At 31.3% G+C, this 22466-nt stretch overlaps 10 protein-coding genes across 10 annotated transcripts; 4 read left to right on the top strand and 6 right to left on the bottom strand.

The window, feature by feature from the left end:
* Positions 1 to 1017: 1017 nt before the first annotated feature.
* On the bottom strand, positions 1018 to 2466 carry BX664DRAFT_335306 (mitochondrial carrier domain-containing protein). Its single transcript, XM_051545876.1, has 4 exons — positions 2098 to 2466; positions 1737 to 2010; positions 1474 to 1679; positions 1018 to 1395 (listed from the first exon to the last, which is right to left on the bottom strand). Exons 1-4 carry the CDS (start codon positions 2434 to 2436, stop codon positions 1156 to 1158), a joined length of 1059 nt encoding a protein of 352 aa, XP_051398910.1. The 5' UTR covers positions 2437 to 2466; the 3' UTR covers positions 1018 to 1155.
* An 874-nt stretch (positions 2467 to 3340) lies between these two features.
* Positions 3341 to 4008, top strand: BX664DRAFT_335282 (potentiating neddylation domain-containing protein; the record flags this gene model as incomplete). Its single annotated transcript, XM_051545875.1, has 4 exons — positions 3341 to 3427; positions 3495 to 3525; positions 3604 to 3678; positions 3739 to 4008. The coding sequence occupies 4 exons, from the start codon at positions 3341 to 3343 to the stop codon at positions 3792 to 3794; spliced, it is 249 nt and encodes an 82-aa protein (XP_051398909.1). The 3' UTR covers positions 3795 to 4008.
* Positions 4009 to 4014: 6 nt separating this feature from the next.
* BX664DRAFT_335279 (Abscisic acid G-protein coupled receptor-domain-containing protein) lies at positions 4015 to 6209 on the top strand. Its single transcript, XM_051545874.1, has 8 exons — positions 4015 to 4239; positions 4304 to 4407; positions 4463 to 4688; positions 4767 to 4905; positions 4970 to 5027; positions 5111 to 5292; positions 5362 to 5553; positions 5665 to 6209. Exons 1-8 carry the CDS (start codon positions 4058 to 4060, stop codon positions 6019 to 6021), a joined length of 1440 nt encoding a protein of 479 aa, XP_051398908.1. The 5' UTR covers positions 4015 to 4057; the 3' UTR covers positions 6022 to 6209.
* Positions 6210 to 6447: 238 nt separating this feature from the next.
* BX664DRAFT_153619 (armadillo-type protein) lies at positions 6448 to 8734 on the bottom strand. The gene is made up of 7 exons (XM_051539906.1): positions 8595 to 8734; positions 8320 to 8498; positions 8084 to 8244; positions 7422 to 8010; positions 7075 to 7363; positions 6832 to 6978; positions 6448 to 6762 (listed from the first exon to the last, which is right to left on the bottom strand). Exons 1-7 carry the CDS (start codon positions 8671 to 8673, stop codon positions 6542 to 6544), a joined length of 1665 nt encoding a protein of 554 aa, XP_051398907.1. The 5' UTR covers positions 8674 to 8734; the 3' UTR covers positions 6448 to 6541.
* A 3365-nt stretch (positions 8735 to 12099) lies between these two features.
* On the bottom strand, positions 12100 to 12517 carry BX664DRAFT_335276 (uncharacterized protein; the record flags this gene model as incomplete). The annotated part of the gene is made up of 1 exon (XM_051545873.1): positions 12100 to 12517. A coding segment is annotated over one exon (367 nt), but the record flags the coding sequence as incomplete, so codon positions are not given.
* A 495-nt stretch (positions 12518 to 13012) lies between these two features.
* BX664DRAFT_386681 (uncharacterized protein) lies at positions 13013 to 14503 on the bottom strand (the record flags this gene model as incomplete). The annotated part of the gene is made up of 3 exons (XM_051549341.1): positions 13013 to 13265; positions 13470 to 13524; positions 14143 to 14503. 3 exons carry the CDS (start codon positions 14501 to 14503, stop codon positions 13175 to 13177), a joined length of 507 nt encoding a protein of 168 aa, XP_051398905.1. The 3' UTR covers positions 13013 to 13174.
* Positions 14504 to 14980: 477 nt separating this feature from the next.
* BX664DRAFT_386680 (uncharacterized protein) lies at positions 14981 to 16115 on the bottom strand (the record flags this gene model as incomplete). Its single annotated transcript, XM_051549340.1, has 3 exons — positions 15775 to 16115; positions 15274 to 15327; positions 14981 to 15126 (listed from the first exon to the last, which is right to left on the bottom strand). The coding sequence occupies exons 1-3, from the start codon at positions 16103 to 16105 to the stop codon at positions 14981 to 14983; spliced, it is 531 nt and encodes a 176-aa protein (XP_051398904.1). The 5' UTR covers positions 16106 to 16115.
* A 1818-nt stretch (positions 16116 to 17933) lies between these two features.
* On the top strand, positions 17934 to 18357 carry BX664DRAFT_335273 (uncharacterized protein; the record flags this gene model as incomplete). Its single annotated transcript, XM_051545872.1, has 1 exon — positions 17934 to 18357. A coding segment is annotated over one exon (367 nt), but the record flags the coding sequence as incomplete, so codon positions are not given.
* A 1148-nt stretch (positions 18358 to 19505) lies between these two features.
* Positions 19506 to 20043, bottom strand: BX664DRAFT_335271 (ParB/Sulfiredoxin). Its single transcript, XM_051545871.1, has 3 exons — positions 19983 to 20043; positions 19788 to 19910; positions 19506 to 19720 (listed from the first exon to the last, which is right to left on the bottom strand). The coding sequence occupies exons 1-3, from the start codon at positions 20031 to 20033 to the stop codon at positions 19550 to 19552; spliced, it is 345 nt and encodes a 114-aa protein (XP_051398902.1). The 5' UTR covers positions 20034 to 20043; the 3' UTR covers positions 19506 to 19549.
* Positions 20044 to 20617: 574 nt separating this feature from the next.
* On the top strand, positions 20618 to 22176 carry BX664DRAFT_386677 (Reticulon-domain-containing protein). The gene is made up of 4 exons (XM_051549339.1): positions 20618 to 20742; positions 20826 to 21032; positions 21096 to 21342; positions 21427 to 22176. Exons 1-4 carry the CDS (start codon positions 20646 to 20648, stop codon positions 21992 to 21994), a joined length of 1119 nt encoding a protein of 372 aa, XP_051398901.1. The 5' UTR covers positions 20618 to 20645; the 3' UTR covers positions 21995 to 22176.
* Positions 22177 to 22466: the final 290 nt, after the last annotated feature.

Here is a 22466-nt window from a genome sequence, read left to right as displayed (position 1 = left end):
ATAGTACTGGAGTGAAGCTTGATATCTTTGGTTGCTTTTCTGACTCCCGATCACCATTGCTGAAGGTAGACGACTTACTAGTTGTTGTATGAGATGCACTATGTAGATCTTTGTGGCCAATGCTTTCACTACTACTTTTGATATCGGTGGCTGGCTTCAATTTTTTGTATTTGTTGATCAAAGGTTTCCGTTGCACATTTTCTTGAGTGTTATTGGATGATTGTGTAGAGACCTGAATGACGTGTTTCTGTCCTTTCTTTAGAGTTGTTACTACGGAAGGCGTTGTAGTTGTAGCAGGTATAGATTCAGTCCCTCGTTTGGTTTGGTTATTATCATCAAGTGGAAGTGAAGTTGTCAAATCATCTACTTTTCTTTTCGTCGATAAAGGTGAAGCCGTAGTATGGAAGAAAGATTGTTGAGTGTCCTGAATGGATAATGGACCGGATTTGTTGATCGTACTATCTTCAGGTAAACACCATTTCTGTTGCCCTGGTTTCTTTTTGTCCTCAATATTCACGTTTTGCTTTGCTGAATCAGAGTTTGTTGTTTTATCTTTCTTTTTCGTTTCAGGATGATTCTTTTTCGATTTCTTGTCGCATTTTTCGTGATATTGTTGTTGAAGGTCAGGACAATTCAGATTTTCTTCAGGTTCCCAAGTGTTATGCCTAGTTGAACAGAAATAAAAACGTGAAGTCAATGACTAGAATTTTTGCCTTTATAAACTATTCAATTAAAAAGAAAAAAAAAGAAAAGAAAAGACTCTACATAAAAAAAAAAAAGATATATATAGATGAGTTTATTGCAGTGTAAAAAGGACATTTGTATAATTACGTACCACATTGGATCATAATTCTTCCATTTGATATAATAGTAAATTTTTCCATTATCAGAGTACGTGTGATTGAGAATCTTTTCTACTTCAAAATATTCGTCATCGTCTTCTGAACTTGACATGATATAAGGAAGGCAACAAAGAAGGTATCAAAAAGAAGTATCATGGAATCAAAAAGAAAAAAACGAGTTCGTGACTTTTTATTGGTGTAAAAAATGGACGGGGATCAAATTCACAGTTGTGAATTAAAAAAAAAAAAATACAAAAGGTATATATACAGTAATAATAAATGGTAAGTAGTAATAATAATAATAATAATAAAACTAATGTTGATTTGCAAAGAATGATTTTCCAAATTCATAAAAATATATCATAATAGCACAAGAAGGAGCCACCTTGGCCAATCGGGCAGATAATCCTCTGAATAAACCATGAATACCTTCTTGTCTATATATTTGTTGCAGGATTGCAGGTACACGAATATCTTTCAATTCTCCACGACCACCATCCACTTGTCTTTTTGTTTTTGCCACATCAAATGGTGTTGTCAGACCAGCTGCAATCTATATATAAAAACAAAGTTATAAAAAATATACTTAATCATTGTCATTATTAGAATATATATGTATCAAATAACATACCATGCCAGAGAATGCTCCTGCTAAGAAGGATGCTTGTAATCCATTCATATCATTATCATAAGATAATAAAATTTGTTTTGTTTCTTCATATCCCATCCAATAGATCGCAGAAAATGGAACATCTCTATAAAGAGTTGGAGGAAGGCCACGCCATAATGATGTTGGACCAGATTTTTCTACCATTTTGATGACCCCTTGTAAAACATCTATAAAAAAAAAATGAACAAGCAGGTCTTAAATAATCATGAAAAAAAAAGACTTACGTCGAAAATCATTCACTCCAGTAGCAGCTTGCAATCTTGTACGAAATAGTTCAATGGGTGAAATGACAGCAACAGCAATGGTACGAGCAATGCCACCAGCAACCAATGGAGAATAATCTTTTGTTGTTGAAGTATAAGGTCGAATAAAATCTCGAAGATGATCATACCCTACAAAATATATGACATTGGCAGGAACAGACATAACAAGAGCTGGTGATAATCCTTTCCATAAAGCCGGAATACCTTCATGTCGCACTATTTTGTATAGACCATCCTAAAAAAAAAATGAAATAATAAAAAAAAAAAAAAGAAGTAAGTCATTACCCAAAAAAAAATAAAAATAAAAAAGAAAAGATATTACCAAAGTTCCCTTTAATACCAAAGGATGTTGATAGTGTCCATGAATACATTCATGTAAATTTGCTATTTGTTGTTTTGAAGTAGTGGAACGAAGTATAGAAGTATGATTGATGTTTTTCAGGAAAGAACAGTAAGGAATTTCCCGGGATCGACTAACAGAGTTAGAAAGTTGACAACAAAGAGTCGATGCTTTGGCAGTTGTTTGTTTTTGTTGTGTTTGAATTCTTAGTTTGATAACATCCAGAGGAGTCACCAATAAAGAAGTAACTAAGGCCCCAGCACATGCTGATAATAACTTTTCTGTTGAGGTTGTTGATGAAGTGGTCGAGGTATTAGTCATTCAAAGTAAAGAAAAAAAAAAAAAGAAAAGAGAGGCGAAGTATGTATTTTCCCCAATTCTCAAGGCTTTTCTTAAAAAAAAAAAAAATTGGATTCCGCTCAACCACTTTTTCCCTTTCGTTTTGTCTCCCATAAAAAAGTCACCGGCTTTCTTTCTTTTTTATTCTAACCATCCATTGACTTCACTTTTTTCTTTCTTTTTCTTTACCGATTAAATGCCTCCCAAAAGAAAGTCAACTACTGATACAGTCGTAAAAACGAACAAACGTACAAAACAAGTAACCTTGAAAAGTGCACCTTCAAAGTAAGCTCAATGATCTATATTAAACTCTGATATGACGAGACTCACTCAATATTATTTTATTTTATAGACCACCAATAGTAAGGACAATGGAAGATATTTATTATATTCATGGACTTACCTTTTTTTTTTGGATATTATTTTAGTTTTCCCTACAAACTTGTGAACAATGGTATCAAAAATATAGAGACTTGGACGATCCAGATCAAATCACACCAGAAGGAGCTCAATTACTCTTTCAAGATATTGGTGTTCCTTTGGAAAGTGTTAGTGTAAATATATAAACAGATATATAGTCATTCACACTTTGTTTTTTTTTAGATATATCCTATTTTGATTGGCTGGAAAATGAAGGCAAGTCGTATGGGCTATTTTACAAAAAAAGAATGGATCAATGCTATGAAATTATATCAGTAAGTTTGGTTTATAAGATTTTAAAAAGAAAAAAAAAAAGAACTTACTTATTTTTTTTTATAGGATGGACTCTGTAGAACAACTCAAAACAAAATTACCGATTTGGAAAAAAAGCATTGATGACGACCTGGAATTCAAACACATGTATCTATATACATTCAGCTTTGCAAAATCTTCTGGTCAAAAAAGTATGGATGTCGATATTGCATTGGCACTATGGACATTGCTATTAGGTGACAAATACAAGCATATTCCAACCTTTATAGAATTCATGAACGTAAGTATTGAAATCTATTATGACAAAAAAAAATCACACTCTATTAACATTATTTATTATTATGCAGATTTCCAAGCCTGTTAAAGTCATTAATAAAGGTAAAACGATACTCTTTCTCTTTTATTATATATATATCTAAATTATTATTATTATTATTATTATTACTGTTTCTTTAGATCAATGGTCTAGTTTACTGGATTTTATCCGTACAGTACCATATGATCTTCAAGATTATGATAGTACTTCTTCATGTAAGTTAAAATTATATCAACTAATAATATTTGATCAACTCAATCGATTTATTATTGTAGGGCCTGTGTTATTCGATGATTATGCAAATTGGCGCGTACAAAATATGAAACAATAGATATTCCCTTACCTCTTTCTCCCTCTCTTTCTTTCCCTTAAGTACACATTCTTATTTAGCTTTCATTATATATATATATTGTAAATTCATTTCTTCTTGTACATTTTTACCCTTTTTCCCTTTTACGTCTGCTATTGTAACTCCGTCATTGATTTTTTTTATGTCTTAAAAAGAAAAAAAAAGCAATAAAAATGGATCTTTCTTCTTCCTTGAACATAATGTCTTTCATTGATGGTGTATTTTTTGTTGGGATTCAAGTTTTTATGTTAACTGTATGTTCTAGACTAGTATCTCGATTACTACTGAAGGATTACACTCCTCCTGGTCTTCTTCAGTTTACCAATCCTACTTATTGCGCTCACCTTATCTTTGCCTTGACTTTGGGTGCTGCAAGTAGTCTTTTCATCCTTGTCCTTGGTGAAATTATCAACATATTCTCAAAAGGGTAAATATGTAACGGCTTTCAAGCTTGTTACTTAATTAACCATCGTGTTAAATTGATATTGTAGATCAAGATGGAAATACTGGCAGTTCAATTTGGTCTTGCTCTTATTCTTTGTCATTATCATTATCCCTTGGTATCAAGTTTATACTTTTTTACGTCAAGCAAGAGGTAAACACATAGAAGGAGAAATCAAAACAAAATGAATTCTCATTTACCTTATTAGGATGGAGACAAAGACGGGCTATCTATGCAACAACAGTTGTATGGTTTGTCTACTTGTTTTTGTTCAGTAGAACGACAAATCACTTTAGTACTGATCAAACTACGAACTATACTTGGTTAGAAATGGGTATTTTTCGTATAAGTGTGCTTGGTATTACCTTGATATCTATTCTTTCTGGTTTTGGTGTGGTCAACGCTCCTTTTACAACATGGACTACCTATACTCAGTAAGTCTTTCCTTTTTTGGCTTTTTTTTTTCCTTTATCTTTCTGGTCCTCATTTTTTTTTTCTTTATAATAATATAGACATGTTTCTGAATCTGAATATGCAGTGGCTCAACAAGCATATGATAATATCTTATCCACCATTCAAGATAAAAAAGATACATTGAATCGTCTTCATCAGGTTGAAAATGAGTATGAACAAAATGCATCAGGTCAAACGGTAAAGATCAGACGGTTGTTATTATATCAAAACTTATACCTTTTTTTTTTGTCTGTTTCTGTAGTCGTTAGGCTTTTTGGATCGATTGGTATCATCAGTAATTGGTGGATCAAATCGGCAAGGTAAGAAATGAAATGTCAAACTGGATAAACAAGATATACATACTCACTTTCTTTGATTTATGAATTTATTGTCGAGAATATAGAATCCAAATTATTACAAATTGAAATTGAACAACTGGAGAATTTATCTGTTAATATGAAATCAGATTTGGATGAATTGGATAGAAGTAGAAGAAAAAGTCAACTATCAAGAACATGGAAAGGGAAACTGAGGAATGGAATCGATTTTATATTTGCAATCTATTGTGTTTATCGTTTACTAACAGTAATCAATCATTTTAACTATGTTTTTTATTCTTATTGTTTTTTTTTTTCTCTTTATTTTCTTACATAGACTACTCTCAATGTCTTACTACAACGTACCGGCAATGGAGATGCCATCACAAATACATTGTCATTGATGATTGAACATTTTGGAAATGATATCAAGGTGGACAAGGCATTTTGGTCACAACAACTTAGTTTTTGGTTCGCTGGCCTCATTGTTTTTGGATCTGTACGTGGTGCTTTATCATTATTGACAAAGGTAAATAACTAATAGGATGAGGACTGCAAATCCAAATTGTTATGTATAGAAAACTAAAATCAATGTGTATTTTTCTTTTTTTTTTAAATGATCATCATATATATCAATTAGATCATTCGAAGATTCACCCATCAATTCACGATTTCAACAAGCAACATTCTTTTATTTGTGGCACATATGTTAGGGATGTACTTTCTTAGTTCAGTACTGATGATGCAAGTTAGCTTACCACCGGATTACCGTTACTTGATATCTTCGACTTTGGAGCACATTGAATTCACCTTTTTCCAACGTTGGTCTGATGTTATCTTGGTTATCTCTTCCTTAATCACTGCAGGCATTCTTTATGTTATCAATCTAACAAGCAATGCGAAGAGTCTGGCGACTGATTATGCTGATATGCAACTGTTGTCAATAGAAAATGGGTCGATGGGAAGGCATAGTTTGGATAGAAGGCGATTGGATTGATCAATATCATAGTGTAGTTTATATATTTATACATCATACGTGATTTTTCATTGTTTATTTTTAGATAGTTACCTCTTTATAGAATAGAATTCCCTTTAATACATATATCATTTAAATAGTCGTATATTCATAGTTATCATCCATCAATAATAATAATAATAAAAAGCTACTCATTCAAATTGAATAGGATATAAAAAATACCATATTGTGTGGTCCTCATAACTCCCCTAAAAAAAGGAAGTGCTCATCCATTCTCATAGACATATTACATAAATGGCATGGCATGATGGTTTATTTTTTATTTTATTTTTGATGGATGGGAAAGGAGAATGCGAAGAAATACGTAGATGCTGATATAAAAAGTACAAAACAAAAAAAGTATAATAAAACATAGTAAAAAAAAAAAAAAAAAAGAGAAAGAGAGATGTAGAATATAACCAGATGTAAAAAAAATATAAAATAATAAAAAAAAAAAAAGATGAATCGATTCTATATAACAAATAAGAAACTATCTATCACACTAAAGTAAAGCCAATAGTTTTTCAGCACCAACATTCTTATCATCAGCTGCTTGTTTGATATCTTTCTTTGATTTCTTGAGCACATTCTTGACTTCTTTGGCAGTGGATGGTTCTTCAGCAAGAGCGAGTACAACAAAGCTACCAAAATTCGTAGCAAAATGAGTCAAATTGGGTCGGATCACCTCTAACAATTTGGGTGCAAATTCTAAAGGTTCCACAGCTAAATAAATAAATAAATAATAAGTAAATTAATAAAATCATTTTTGTAATTTAATCAATATTTATATACCTTTATCATTTTCAGTTTCTGATGAATCAGCTTTCACCATAGCCTTGATGATACGATTGGCAAATCGATGTTCCATCACATGATTTTCCTTTTCAATGTTTTCACCAGCCAATTCCAAAATAGCATCGATGGCTTCCGATTTGTCACCTATAATATATAAAATAAAAAAAAAAAAGAAATGAGTTGAATTCTGTATGTCCTTTTTTTTTTTTTTTTTTTTTTTTTTTGAAAAACCAATTTTACCAACAGCATGAAGCATGATTTCTTGTACAACTTGAGAAGATAATTTTTCCCTCATCAAGACAGCAGCATCATTCTTCACCATTTTAATTAAAGAAGGAGAGCAGGCATTCAACAATTCGCTAGCCTTGACTTTGAGATCTTTCTTGCTAGTACTGATTTCATCACCTGCTATCAATTGTTGTACAGTTTCGGAAGATAAGTACCGGGTATTTCGTCCAGTCAAGATGTATAAAAAGAATCGACGACCAAACTTATCAGCAAACAATTCTTTGGCGTGCTTGCAAAGTTCCTAATATATAATATATATATAATTAGTATCCATCATTCTTACTATTCTTATTACTTACATCCACAACCGCCTTTGAAACCAAAACGGTATCATCCGTCACATCTACTAAACGTAATAATACAAGGTATCCATATTCATCTTGAGCAATCTTGCTGAGGAAGGGTTTGAAGGCCTTGATAATAGTTTTCTTATCCTTTGGAGTCGAATATGATAAGCAAAGCATGGCAACGCGAGCGCCCTCACGAGTGTGTACCATATCTTGAAGATTATCCCTGAGCAAAGACATTAATTCATCACGACTCTTTGCATCCGCCAAAGTCAAGAATTGTAATAATGGCTTGTGAACAATACTGTGGACCAATGTTCCCTTGTCAAGACATCCCTTCAATACATCATACATATACTTGAGTACTGGTTCCTTTTTTTCAGGCATAGTTTCCAAAAGAGCCTCCAAAGATTTGCTGGCTCCACCATGATTGAACAATGTCATTTCAGGACCATAGAATTCCGCCAATAATTCATTTCGTTGTGCTGCCGTTGAGAATTGAGCATAAAATCCTTCAATCACTGCCGATGCTTCCTTGTGTCGAATCATTTTGCGAACATGAGTACGGAATTCGGATAAGATACTATCTCTTTGCCAATGACTAGCAAAAAAAAAAAAAAAAAGATTGTTAAGTTAGTGATACATTTTCTTTGATTTCTCGTTTATTTGTTTACCAATATTCTAAGGCCTTAAGAACAATAAACTTGCCATACATAGATTTTGCCAAAGTTTCATATTTTCCCTTGAGTTCTTCTGTGATTTGATTACGTTGTTCACCATTACCCTTCTTCAAACAGGTTTGAATAATACGAGAAGCATCATGTTTGAAAATAACCTAATAAAAAAAAAAGGAAGGTTATTATCACTTGTTTGTATAAAAGAGAAAAAAAAAAAAGAGTTTTTCACCTACGTCTTGTACACGTCCTTGAATAATAGACATCATTTTTTCCATTAATTGCTTTTGTTCTTCTCTTTTGATATCACCACGTCGTAATTGTTCCCACACTTTTTTAGCTTCAGTAATCATATCAAAACTACGATCATGTGCTTTGCGTTCCAAACGAGTATTCTTTTGTTCCTTTCGAGATTCTATCAAGATCAACAATACCATCAGTGAAAGAGATATCAATTAGGTTCAATTCATTTATTCTTTTTTTTTTTGTTTGTTTTAGATTGTTGATTTACCTATTTTGGATTTCTTTGGTTGTTCAGTATGGACTTCAGGTCCTTCCTTTCGTTTGACAGCAGTTTCTGTGTATGCCATGTTTGTAAAAAAAGTTTCCTTTTGTCCAATGATCTAGATAGGAAGAGGAAGAAAAAAAAAAAAAAAAAGAAGAGAAAATCTCAGCCAGAAAAAAAAAATCAAACCTTTTGGATTCAAGTCACAAACAAAAATAAGCCTCGTCGGTTATTAAAAAGAAATTCATGCATTGGATCAACCCTGCCCTGATAATTCAATAAAAATATAGATTTACTTTTCAGGTACCGTGCGCTACATCAAAGATAGCCCATTCACGCTAACAATACATTCAAAAAAAAAAAAAAAAAAAAAGATGATGTTTATTCCAGAGGATGACTGTTGACGTTTTATCAGTGATATCCCTCACTGAAAATACACTATTTCAACTATTCAATACAAATATAATTTACTAAAAAGAAAAAGTCCCAGAGAAGTTAAAAAAAAAAAAAAAAAAAGAATAAAACTTAGTTCACAGCGTCACCATAAAAAGGCATCTTGCTGTTTCCGTCCAATGAGGTATCTTACCAATGTGGTCTGCTTGGTCACAATAGATATTCTTGACTCTTGATTGTTTCTTGACATAAAAATGTGACAGTGTGCCAAATGATTGCCTTTGAATCTTCTTAAAAAAAAAGTCAGTATCTGTCCTTTTTAAATATTCTTCTTTCACTTTTCCATACCTTGAATGGCGTTAGGGCATCTTCTTCGCTTGCCGCTATATGTGAAGCTTTCACCCCCATTTCCCAAAAATTCTTCAAAACTATTTGTAGGTCCAAATAGAATGCTACTTGCTTGACATCTAAAGCCTCTTGGCCGATATTATATAAAGAGGATCAGGTTCATTTACGCTGTTCTAATGATAGCGACATTTATCGTCAAAGATCCTGTAATTGTTGTTGACACTTGATTGGATGTTGATGATGATAGAAGCATTATCGTATTTTAATAAACAATAAAAATATAAAAAAGTAAAGAAAGAAAGAAATGAAAAAAGAAAGAAAAAAAAGAAAAGATTATTTTATATGTCTACCTGATCGGAGCCAGTTTAAAAAATCCTGCAAATCAAATCAACCAATCATAAGGAATCACATAGGTTTAATTCCGTTTTTATATACAAAAAGGAGTGAATTGATAGATTAAAGATCATGATGATGATATATTAGTTGAATGTCTTTATCACTTATTTATCACATCTGTTGTACTGTATTCATTTGAACTTTGAATAACTACGATAGTAAAGAGAGATTAAAAGAAAAAGTAATATCAAGCATATAAATTATATAATCAATTTGAACGACTTTTTATTAATCTGATGAAACATCAATTGCATTCATTTAGAATAAATCACATTATATTATAAATTGATTACCTGATAATAACAAAATAATTCAAGTAATGAATATAAATTATGAAAAGCGGTAGTTGAACATCCAAAAAAGGAAAGGCTTAATTCATGAGGTTATATAAAATAGACCTCACATTTTTTGATTTTCTCACACTTTCTTCTTCTTTTTCTTCCTTATCACTACTTTTATAAACTTATTCTTTTTCTATTTTGTATAAAAAGTAAGTAAAGATATAATAAAAGGAACTTTATATATTTGTTAACTAAATTCTCTCTCTCTCTTTTTTTTTTTTTTTTTTTTATCTTGCTATAGAAATATCATCTCTGAACTCTTCTTTACAAACTGAATTCTCAATATATATTCAACAGATCATGAAACTATAACAATGGGACTATAACTATCAGAGGTACTACTATAATTCGAAAGGAAAAAAAAAGAAATAGTAAAATAGCAAGTGATTTAGGTATGGCTGCGATTCTCATTCTTTCCTTTTTTTTTCTCAGTAGTGTTCCAGTATCATGCCAATAGAAAGGCTATTGAACCTATATATCAATTATGGTTATTAAGCACAAACAAAACATAATCAAGGATATTATATTTGAAGGTAAGACGTAAAATACGATAATGAAGGACTTGTCAATCATTAATATCATCTTTTCTTTTCCTTTTTTTTTTTTTTTTGTTGATGGGTAATGTTACAAATACAAGTTTAGCTGCTTATATGTTACTCTATTTTCTATAAAGGCATCCTATCTTATCAAGATGGTTTGAAATTCTCATCAGTTAGTTATCCTCGTGGAAATTGATATCGTTATCATTACTATCATTGTCATTCTTCAACTGTTATTGGTATAAGTTCCAACTACAGTGTGGAATATATATTATACACATCAACCATTAAACATTTATTTATTGAATCGATAGGTTGTCATGATACATCGTCCATCAGTCTTATTATGTTACTATTACTCAATTGTTATGATCATTTTCAAGTACGGTCAATTAGTGTATTCAAAGTGAGATATAAAAAAAAAGAAAAGAAAAAGAATATTTAAAATATGATTCTCATTCTCATTCTCTTTTTCTTCTTTCTTTTTTTATTTCTTTGATGCATCATCATCCTATATATACAGATCACAGAACCAAATGAAAATTGGATACATGAAAAGGATGAATAACTAATGCAACTGTATTATTAACAACAACTGGAAAGGGAAATCAATTTGTGTGTAAATAGATGACATCTTTTCTATAGTTTTTTTAATGATAGCTATTATATTATTTTTATATTCTTCTTCTTCTTCTTTAATAAAGTTTATCTTTATATCATCATCATCTTATTATTAGTATGATTATGATTATTATTATTATTATTTATTCATCTATTCTAGTTTATTCATAAGTGTTTTCCATAAATGGTATAATTCAATGTCCGGTCAATGTGGGAGGTGTTGGATCAAAAAAAGTCTGGAGGTTCCAATCTCAAAAAAAAAAAGTTGGTCGAGATCAAAAAGAAAAAAAATCTGGGAGATTGAAAAAAAAAAAAGATTGTTGGAGACAATGGAAAAATTGGACCAAGCTCTGACAAGAAAAAAAAAAAATTGGCGCGCTCTCACCTTTTTTTTTTCCTTTTGCTTTTTTTTCTTATTATTTTTTTTTTTTTTACTTAACCAATGAACATTGTAAGTTACCATTATACATTACTAATCTATATCATACATTCTATACTTACTATATACTTACTTCTTTTTCCTTTTAGTTTCTCATACTATGAACTATCTTTTCTTTTTCTTACTCTTTCTGTGTAAAATATAATAGATAGATAATATGACAACTAGATATTATAACAGCCTTTCTATTGGACAAAAAATGACAAGTTAGGAAAAAAGTATCTTTCTACTTCTTTATCATAGATATTAGTTTATTCAGTAGTTTAATATCTTAGTTAGTGTTTTATATTTTATTATCTTTTTTTTTTATTCTCATTTAAATAAAACAAATAATCTTGATTGGCAATATATTACGCTGTGATCAACCATTAATAAAAAGAGAGCACTTTTAAACTATGAAGACCTTTTTTTTTCAAAAAAAAAAAAAAAAACGTTTTTATTGTAATTGATAAAATGATGGTTTATCTTGTAGAAAACTAAAGGATTTAACCAGCCAAAGCGATAGCTAGACCAAGAATACTTGCGATGGTACCAGCCAAGGAAGCGATACCAGTGTAGTTGTCCCAATCAACATTGGAAGTGTAAGCATTCTTTCCAGCATCTTGACAACATTGAATGAAAGGTTGAATGTATTGACTATCAGGATTGTAATAAGCCCATTTACCACCAACAGCAGGCATATCACTACCAAAGTAATACCAGTTGGTGCTTGTTCCACAATCATAGCTTGGAGCAGTAGAATCCAATGATGCGGTATCTCCACACCACATAAAATAACGTGTCTTTGCTTCAACAGCTTGGAAAGCAATAAAGAACAAAGCCAAAGAGAAGATGATTTGTTTAAGTTGCATGATAATGATTCGAAAGCGACTAAAGAGAGAGAATAAAGTTGTATGAACGTCTTGTTTTCTGTCCATTTTATATTTCTTTTTTTTTTTCCACAGCCTCATACTTCTTTATTTCTATATAAGTATATTAAAAAAAAGCGCAATCATAGCCACAGATACTTTAAAACATTTTCCTCTAATGAATAATTTAGGTATCAGAAACTAGCCATATTTGATTTTTTTTCCACCTTACTTACCACTTTTATATTTTTCTCGTGATGTCCTGATGATGGTGAACTATTGGTTCGTATAAATATCTGTATGACACTTCATGTACCTGTATCCCTATAATGACGCCTGATGATGATGATGATGATTGACAATATTGGCATAGAATGATAACAAATAATAACGGATCATGACCATAGTGAAAAAGGTGGGAAAAAAAGGCGTATTAATTTTATTAAAGAAGAATTTAAAGAGATAATGTAATAATATATATCGTAAACGATAACTAGTCAACGGGAACAATAACATCCAGATGAAGAAGAGGTTCACCAAAACAGAAAAGATCGCCAAAAAGGATAATTTCGCCAAATTAAGTTGCCTTTCTTGTCTAGTAGAATTCTGTCGTTGATCCAATTTATTGGTGTTGTTGTACTCCCATCCTGTTGATCCTGTACTACACCCATTCAGTTGAAAGCCGCCGATCATCCATTCTTATTTTATACCCATTCAACTGATCCAGTTTCACGTCATTTATCATTCTATTCCTAATAAATTTACATAGAAAAATAAAAAAAAAAAGGTAAATATAAATGAGTTGAGAGGAAGGCAAAGAAAAAAGTGAATGAGGGAGGAACTAGAAGAGTCAAAGATATATATAATATCAAAAAAGTAAAAATAAAAATAATGAGAGCCATAAAAAAGTAATTATTGAGAAAAGATGAAGAACGGGGTGGGGAGAAGCAACTTACCACAGAGAAACAGAAAATGACAAGAACCAATAAAGGCAAAGTAAGACACCATTCACTATAAACATTAACTGTATTGTCAAAAAGAAAGAAAGAACAAGAATAAAAATAAAAATAGATTAATATCATAAATTGAGTTCAGTTCATCACGTTCCTTTCTTGACATTACCTTTGCTCAATTGAGTTCATTGCAAATCGCCAGTTATAAGGTATATGAAGACATGACTAGCAACAATCTAAAAAAAAAAAAAAAAAGGAGAGAGAGAGGATAAATAATATGCTTCCAAAAAAAAGTATAGGAAGAAGAAAAGGTAATGAGAAATAAAAAGAAAGAGGGAAGAAATAACTTTTTTTTTCTTTTGGATTTTTTTACAGTTAAAATATTCAAACTCATATCTTCTTATCGCAACTAAAACTTGAATCAACCAAAGTCATGCTACTGAAGTTTGGCAAACCTTTAAATGAATCACACCTCATGCCATCATTAAATCATATCATCTACCATTACATAATGAATATATGTGAGCCATTTTTTTTTTTCGAGAATATAGAGTTTAATATTGAAATAATGAGAAAAGAGACTAGTTACATAGACATTAAAACTATTTCAAATTATATATATTCATATCATTTTATCAAAAGATGTGTCAACTTTAGCCATCCATAACGTTTTAACCTGCCAAAGCGATAGCCAGACTGAGGATACCGGCGATGTCACCAGCCAAGGAAGCGATACCAGTGTAGTTGTCCCAATCAACATTGGAGGTGTAAGCGTTCTTTCCAGCATCTTGACAACATTGAATGAAAGGTTGAATGTATTGACTATCAGGATTGTAATAAGCCCATTTACCACCAACAGCAGGCATATCACTACCAAAGTAATACCAGTTGGTGCTTGTTCCACAATCATAACTTGGAGCAGTAGAATCCAATGATGCGGTATCTCCACACCACATAAAATAACGTGTCTTTGCTTCAACAGCTTGGAAAGCAATAAAGAACAAAGCCAAAGAGAAGATGATTTGTTTGAGTTGCATGATAATGATTCGAAAGCGATCAAAGAGAGAGAATAAAGTTGTATGAACGTCTTGTTTTCTGTCCATTTTATATTTCTTTTTTTTTTTTTTTTTTCCACAGCCTCATATCATACATCTTTATTTCTATATAAGTATATTAAAAAAAGGCGGGTCATAGCCACATATTCTTGTGATGATCAATTCATATGTCGAATACTAGCCATATTTGATTTTTTTCACCCTATTTGGTTATTTTCGTAACTTCCTCGTGGTGTCTTGATGTTAATAACAATGAATGAGTACACGAAAGCCAATGATGATGACAATAAAATAAAACAATAAAATATCAATATGATTTTATTAACAAAGAGATCGTATATTATATAGAATAACTATGTATAAAAGTCTTTCCAGAAGTAGGTCGAGATGAGAAAGTCAACAAGAGGATCACCAACAAAAAAATATAATACTTGTTCAAGTTTCACTTGCTCTTCTTGTCTAGTTCAATCCTGTCATCTGTCCTTCTAGCCAATCCTGTTGTATATATGCCCAATGAATCCAGTCGTGTATTTGTCTAGTTGATCTTCTTATATGCATCCGATTCATCCAATCATAATATCTACCTTGCCGTATCCTATTCTGTTCTATAAATATGCATCATAAAAAAAAAGAAGGGAAAAATGATCACCAATTTGATCTTTTTGCATCACAAAAAAAGAAGTGTTAGTCAAGAATCAGAGTATATTAAAAAAAAAGAGAGAGAGAAAGGAAAGAGAAAAGGGGTTACTTACCACAAAGCGCGAGAAGTGACTGAAAGCAGTGGAGATGAATACGACGCTGTGGATCTAAAGAGTTGTTTCCAAAAAAAAAAAAAAGAAAGAATCATAACCACGTTATATCTTTTTTTTTTTTCCTTTGTTACCATTTCCTTCCTTTAACGTAGACGCGTGAACGGCAATTCCCAAAGGTAATGTTAAACACTATATAATTTTCTCATGGAAAAGAATCCAACAAGAAGATGAGCAAGCTTCGGATAAAATTAGAATAAGGGTGAGAAAAAAAAAGTGATGTGTAATAAAAAGAAAAAGGAAGGAAAAGAAATAGGATGGAAAAGAAAAATAACACTATTTTGATTTATCGGAAATCGAATTTGCTATACTCATTCATACTTGTACATTATCATCCATCATTATGAAAAAAAAAAATGACATTTCTTTATTCAAATTTATTATGATAGTCTATGAGTCTATTTTTTTAAGCAGCCACCAAAGCAATGCCCAAACTAAGAATACCGGCAATGGTACCAGCCAAGGAAGAGATACCAGTGTAGTTGTACCAATCAACATGAGAAACATAGGCGTTCTTTCCAGCATCTTGACAACATTTAGCGAAGGGCTTGATGTATTCACTGTCAGGGTTGTAATAAGCCCATTTACCACCAACAGCAGGCATATTGCTACTAAAGTAATACCAATTGGTGCTTCGTCCACATTCGTAACTAGGTGCAGTAGAATCCAATGATTTGCTTTCACCACACCACATAAAGTAGCGGTTCTTTGCTTCAACAGCTTGGAAAGCAATAAAGAACAAAGCCAAAGAGAAGATGATTTGTTTGAGTTGCATGATGATCAATATATCTACTAGGTAATAAAGAAAAAAAAAGGTATGGATGATCGTTCCTTTTCCCTTTTATACCTCATTTCTTTTTTTTTTTTATCATTCACAGCCTCATAGATCTCAATTTCCATATATGTGTATTTAAAAAAAAAAAGAAAGGAAAAGGAAAATAAAAAAAAAAGCTCACGCCACAGCCACAGGTAAAAAAAAAAAAAAAAAAAAAAAAAAAAAAAAAAAAAAAGGTTTCTGTACCTGAATTCTGGTCCCAATTGTCTAGCCACATCCCGACTCCTCCCCACACTAACTTAAACTATTTTTACTAACGTTTCTTTTTTTATGGTATGTAGCAGGATACTGATGATGATCATGACTCGTACAATAATCTTTCGATGATGTTGCTGATGATTGTCTTTGTTGACGATGACGACAATGGCGTCAGTATTCCTTAGTTTTCAAATTCAAAATAAGCACCGAGGTGAAGGACAGTTACACTAGTCAGCAAATGGATGATGATGTTTTTTAGAAGCGATGTGGAATACTATAACTGATGATATGTGGCTGTGAAGGCACAAATGTAAAATGATATTTAATGAATTGAAACAATGATGTTAAAAGCGATGAGCTGTATATGATGTCCTTTACAAAAAAAAAAAAAAAAAGAATGTACAGTGCATATATATTTTCAACTTGTTTTAGATATGATTATAATCATTTTCATATATGATTAAACAATCCCATCTCTAATCAATCCTTTTTTTTTTAAAAAAAAAAGATATTATGAATTGATCGAGTAGCGAAGTAATGAGGGATATTTTTCTATTTCTGTGTCATTTCTATGGTTACACAATCTCACACTCTCATTGACAAATAAATTGACATGCAGATCAATTCTCTGAGTTGTTGAAGTTAGGATTAACAACCGATCAGACACAGCTGAAATAACATCAATGTTAGAAGCAGTTCAAAAAGTATGTTGAGATGATTCTTTCTTTCTATTATTATTATTATGAATGATAATATGTTTGGTAGTTGTTTAAAAGGAATAGATGATGATGTGAATTAACATTTAATTAATGAATTAAACGTTGATGAAACGAGAAATGATTTTTTTTATGATTGCAAGTCCTTTGCCGGCCTTCTTTTTTTTTTTTTTTTTGGTTCATCGACATAAACATCAGATGTTAAACATCAGATGTATCTACAAGCAACATTTTAATGAAAATGAATCATAGTTTGATTACTGATTGGTAATACAATGATTGATTAAGGACAATCTCGGTTAGTTTAAACTAAAAAGAGTTTAGCATCATGTGTTGCCTAATGGTCTATACTAATAGTAGTATTTTTATTTTTATCTTTTTGAATATTCCAGGTAATCCTATATCTGTAGTTACTCGTAATGAAAACTGATTATAGATTATTCAAGTAGTGTTGAAATGGGAGGAAATTTCCTTTTCTTCGTGGTTACATCTTATGAGTTATTTTTATGCGTAGGTGTAGTTTGCATGAACCCTATTTTATTGGTAGTGCAATGGCGGCGTCGTCATCAATACCATCATCATCATCATCATCATCATCATAGGATAAGAGCAATCATCAACAGAAGTATAATTAGTATTACTGAGGAAAAGTCAGAAAATCACTAAATGACAGGAAAATATGTTAACCTGTGGCTGTGGCGCGCTTTAATTTTTTTTTTTTTTTTTTTTTTTTTTTTACATTTGGAAATCAAAAGCTATGAGGCTGTGGAGAAAAAAAAAAATAAAAGGAGGCGAGTAACTAGATTTTTTTCTTCTTCTTTATTCTTTCTCTTTACTCATTTTTGGATCATCATCATGCAACTTAAACAAATCATCTTCTCTTTGGCTTTGTTCTTTATTGCTTTCCAAGCTGTTGAAGCAAAGCAACGATACTTTATGTGGTGTGGTGAAAGCAAATCATTGGATTCTACTGCTCCTAGTTACGAATGTGGACGAAGCACCAATTGGTATTACTTTAGCAGTGATATGCCTGCTGTTGGTGGTAAATGGGCTTACTACAACCCTGACAGTGAATACATCCAACCTTTTATTAAATGTTGTAAAGATGCTGGAAAGAACGCTTATGTTTCCCATGTTGATTGGTACAACTACACTGGTATCGCTTCCTTGGCTGGTACCATCGCAAGTCTTCTTGGTCTTGCCATCGCTGTTGCTGCTTAAATCTATTAGACTTTTTGAAACTAGAACATCACTCTATAAAGTTTAGCAAATAAAAACCATCTTTTTTTTAAAAAAAAAAATAAGCTATTATCTTGTAACTATATTCTAATTATTTTATCAGCACTTAATCTGACCTTTTTCACAGAGAGAGAGAAAAAAAAAGATACTCTTAAGTATGTTATCCGTAGTGGCGATTTAATGATGATGAATGACGACAGATGACGATGGATGATGAAGGATGATCACTGTGCCATTGCAGAGTATACCGGAAGGGAATTCCAATTGCCGATCCTTTTTCTGCGTGATACAAATGACTTCAGATGGTGATACAAAAACGGAGCTGAAAGCAACCAAAGTATTTTTTTTTTTTATTTCTTGTCTTTTACCGTCTTTTCTTTCTTTTCTTTTCTTTTTTTTTTTTAAAAAAAAAATTTCTTTATCTCTGAATGATTACTGTTTGCAACGAAACTTGTGTTTTTCCCAAAGTGCGACCAATACTATGCAACAAGCAAGGTAAATGGAAACTGGTAAAGAGAGAAGAAGAAAAATGAATCTAATTTTTTGATTATCAAGTCGTCTAACTTTTTTTTTCTGCCATGCAATAAAGAGAAGTCATTAGATTGAATCCTGTCAACTATTGTACGAACAGCATTGTCAACTGTAATACGTCTCATACCTTTAGCTTGGAAAATATATTACAATAGTATATTAGAGTAAAAATGATATTAGGAATTACAACTGATGGCACTATATTTGGAACAACAATGGATAACAATCATCGTATATTACATTGTATTTAACCGACTAACTTAATGTGATTTAACGTGATGTAGAATATATCTTCAACCAATGATACTAAACTTGGACAAGGATGGATCAGAATAATCAGTAATCAAATAAGGAAACAACTCATGTCATTGTATTGAAGGATTAGTTTGAATTAGTATTAGGACAAAATATAGTATAGTGTGGATGAAGAATATTGTATGTATTTTATTACTCACATAAACAACAATAAAGGCTTTGCATATGTCATATGATACTTGTACTATTATGAAAACTTTTAGTTTTATATGTATACTTTTATAGGTATACCCAACAATGAAATATTATGTCGTCAAATTCAATCACATGATGCAGGAATCATAACCAGAAAAAAGATCTACGAATGTTTATTGAAATATGGAGGAATAATAAGGACTAGTTTATTGAAGAAGAAGATGATAATATAACAAATGATAGATGGGTATTATTTGAAAGGGGAAGAAGCACCTAAATAAGTATTGATGACTGCTGGAGGGGTTTGTATCAATTTACCACGGATGGTTGATCTACCAAGTTCCTTGTGTGCTGCCCATCGATGGCATCCACCAAAAGCGAAATAGTAATCTTGACCTTTATAATGAACATGATGAACGTCCTATTATATTATAAATATCATCATCATTTTAATATTCCTTCAATTTTTTTTTTTTTTGGTTACTTACAATAGGAGTCAAATCCAATTGATGATCAGGATCATTTAGTTTTTGTTTCATTTCTTCAACTTTGGCTCGTTCTAATGAAGAAGGTAAAGGCCGATTGATGGCAGACATAGGGATATCATATACCTGATACAGAAAAAAGAAAACCACGTGAACACATGATGATCATCTTTTTTTTTTCTTTGAAGATTTGTTTACCTCTTTTATGGAATTGCCGTGAATGGAGAAATTGTCTACAGGTTCAGTCATGATATGTATATTAATAATAATTTGGTATAAAAGAAAAAAAGGTGAAAGAAAAACCTTTCTTTAAATATACTAAAGAACTGTGCGGAGACCTTAGTAAGCGAAACCATAGCCAATCATCGATCTGACTAAAGAGTAATCCTATTCAATCTCCTACAATACAATAATAAAAAAAAAAAATACAAATCACCAATAATACATCACGATTCATTGAGTTACACTTTAAACTGAATATCTTGTTGGTTTTATTTTTTTTTTCTGTGGGTCTCATTGAAATCAAATATAATATCATATAATTCAGTTTCAAATCTAATCTATTGCTGGGTAGTCTCCTCAATTTTAAGGAGTAATCAAATGAAGATCCATTCTTTTTCATGTAAACAAAGTGGCTAAATAGTGTAAACAAAAGAAATACCTTTATAGATAGTAAAATGTTTATTCGATCTTTTTGTTCGTTTCGCAACAAAAAAAAAAAAGGAGAAGGGCATGAGAGAAAAATTTACATTCCGACACTTTCTTTTATATGATCACTTTTTTTCTGTCTTTTCTTTACTTCTCTTTCACTTTTCTTTCACTTTTTATTTTTTCTTAAACAAAAAAAAAACAATAACAACAATGATGGATATTCTTTCTCCTTCGTTTAGTAATGGACATAAATATATGGGAAAAGCCAATGTAACAACTGCCACAACACCTGCAGAAGGTATTGCGCGTAAGTCAAAAATCAAATCTATGAAAATAAAATAGATTGTATATTCATTGGAAAAGTTTTCTTCCTCGATTCAATTATTATAGCTCCTTCTCCTCGTCTTTCTATGGATGAAAACACGTTAACCATGATGATGGAAGAAAAATTACAAGAAGACAAAAAAATCAAAGCTACTTTACAAGAACCAATGACAAAACCTATGATTGATACTTCTATGATGGTCACTTCTCCTTCTAGTACTAAAATTAGCAAAAACTTTCCTTATCAATCTCCTACTGTCTACTTTGCTCATGGTAATTTAAAAAAAAAAAAAAAGATGATGAATGAAAAATAACAAGATGAAATGTTTCATTTAGATCCTGCTGGTTACTTGAATATAAAGACATATTCATTGATCTATTGGGAAAATCCTGCTCAAAGTGCTGGTGTATTATGCTTTATCCTTGGTGGTACTTGGATGACGCGCTATTACTCTTTACTCTACTTGTCATCAGCATTATTTACCATAGTAGCATCTTTAAATTGGATTTATGTCAATATTCACTATCACAGTTATCGTGTACTTAGTGGCAAACCTGCAGATACCATTCTTCACCCGCATAGGTAAATAGACATTATAATCATCCGCATGATAATGATATTCATTTTTTAAATCTCTCTCCTTTTTTTTTTTTTTTTTTTTTTTAGTGATCGATTTGTGATTGAAAAGAAACGAACTTGGTTCACCGAAGATCAAGTAGAACACGCTTGCAATGTAGTGATGAATCTTTTTGAAGGATTATTGAGTCAATTGGTTGACTTGGTATTGATTGAAGATAGCTATCGATCAGGACGGGCAGTGATGATTTCTTTTTTAGTGTGGACATTGGCCAGCATGTTCTCTATCAAATCCATGGTGATGATAGTTACTCTGATATCTTTTATCGTGCCTAGACTCTACTTGGAACATCAAGAAAAGGTAGATAGATGGATTCAAGTACAACAAGAAAAAGGTCAAATTTGGTTGCAACAACATCAAACTCAATGTCAAACTTGGTTGGAACAGTATCATATTGTTGGTCAACGTATCCTTTCGACATCAGTCGTTTGTTATCATCGATTGGTTCAATTTGGTTTTTTTATTTATCAAAAGCAACAACAATGGGCGAAACAACAAAAATTGGCAAAAGCAAGCGCGGGAAAAGGAAAAGCCACAGATATGACAACAACCACATTATTGGACAGTGATGCCGATCTTACTCGTACGACAAACTAAGAAGAATAAAAAAAAGGAGGGAAAAATGCAACAACAACAACAATTGAATTATTATATTATTATTATTTTTTAGTGTGGAAGGGTGATTTGATTGATTTGTGATAGGATGATGACATACTTTTCCTTTCCCTCTTTAGTTAGTCAATTCATCTATGATATCTTCTTATTTGATTTGTTTTATTATTATTTCATGTAGTTATTTATTATTATTATTATTATTATTATTTTTTAGTTTTATCCTGTTTGCCAAAATAAAAAAGATAAAGTTCAAACTCTGTCTCTTTTTTTTTTATGATGACGATCATGTTTCCTTTATTGATATATTTGCTAATGTCATGAATGAATTGTTTGTTTATATTAGGGATATGACAATGGAATGCTAAAATATATATGATATGCATATACACAAACCAACACCTGGTCCAGGCGATAGCGGAGTTTTCCCGATTCATGCAAAAAAAAAAGGAAGCAT

This window comes from Halteromyces radiatus (assembly GCF_025201355.1).
Source record: "Halteromyces radiatus strain CBS 162.75 chromosome Unknown BX664scaffold_5, whole genome shotgun sequence".
Taxonomy (NCBI): Eukaryota; Fungi; Mucoromycota; class Mucoromycetes; order Mucorales; family Cunninghamellaceae; genus Halteromyces; species Halteromyces radiatus.
This window is presented reverse-complemented; position numbering and strand designations above follow the sequence as displayed.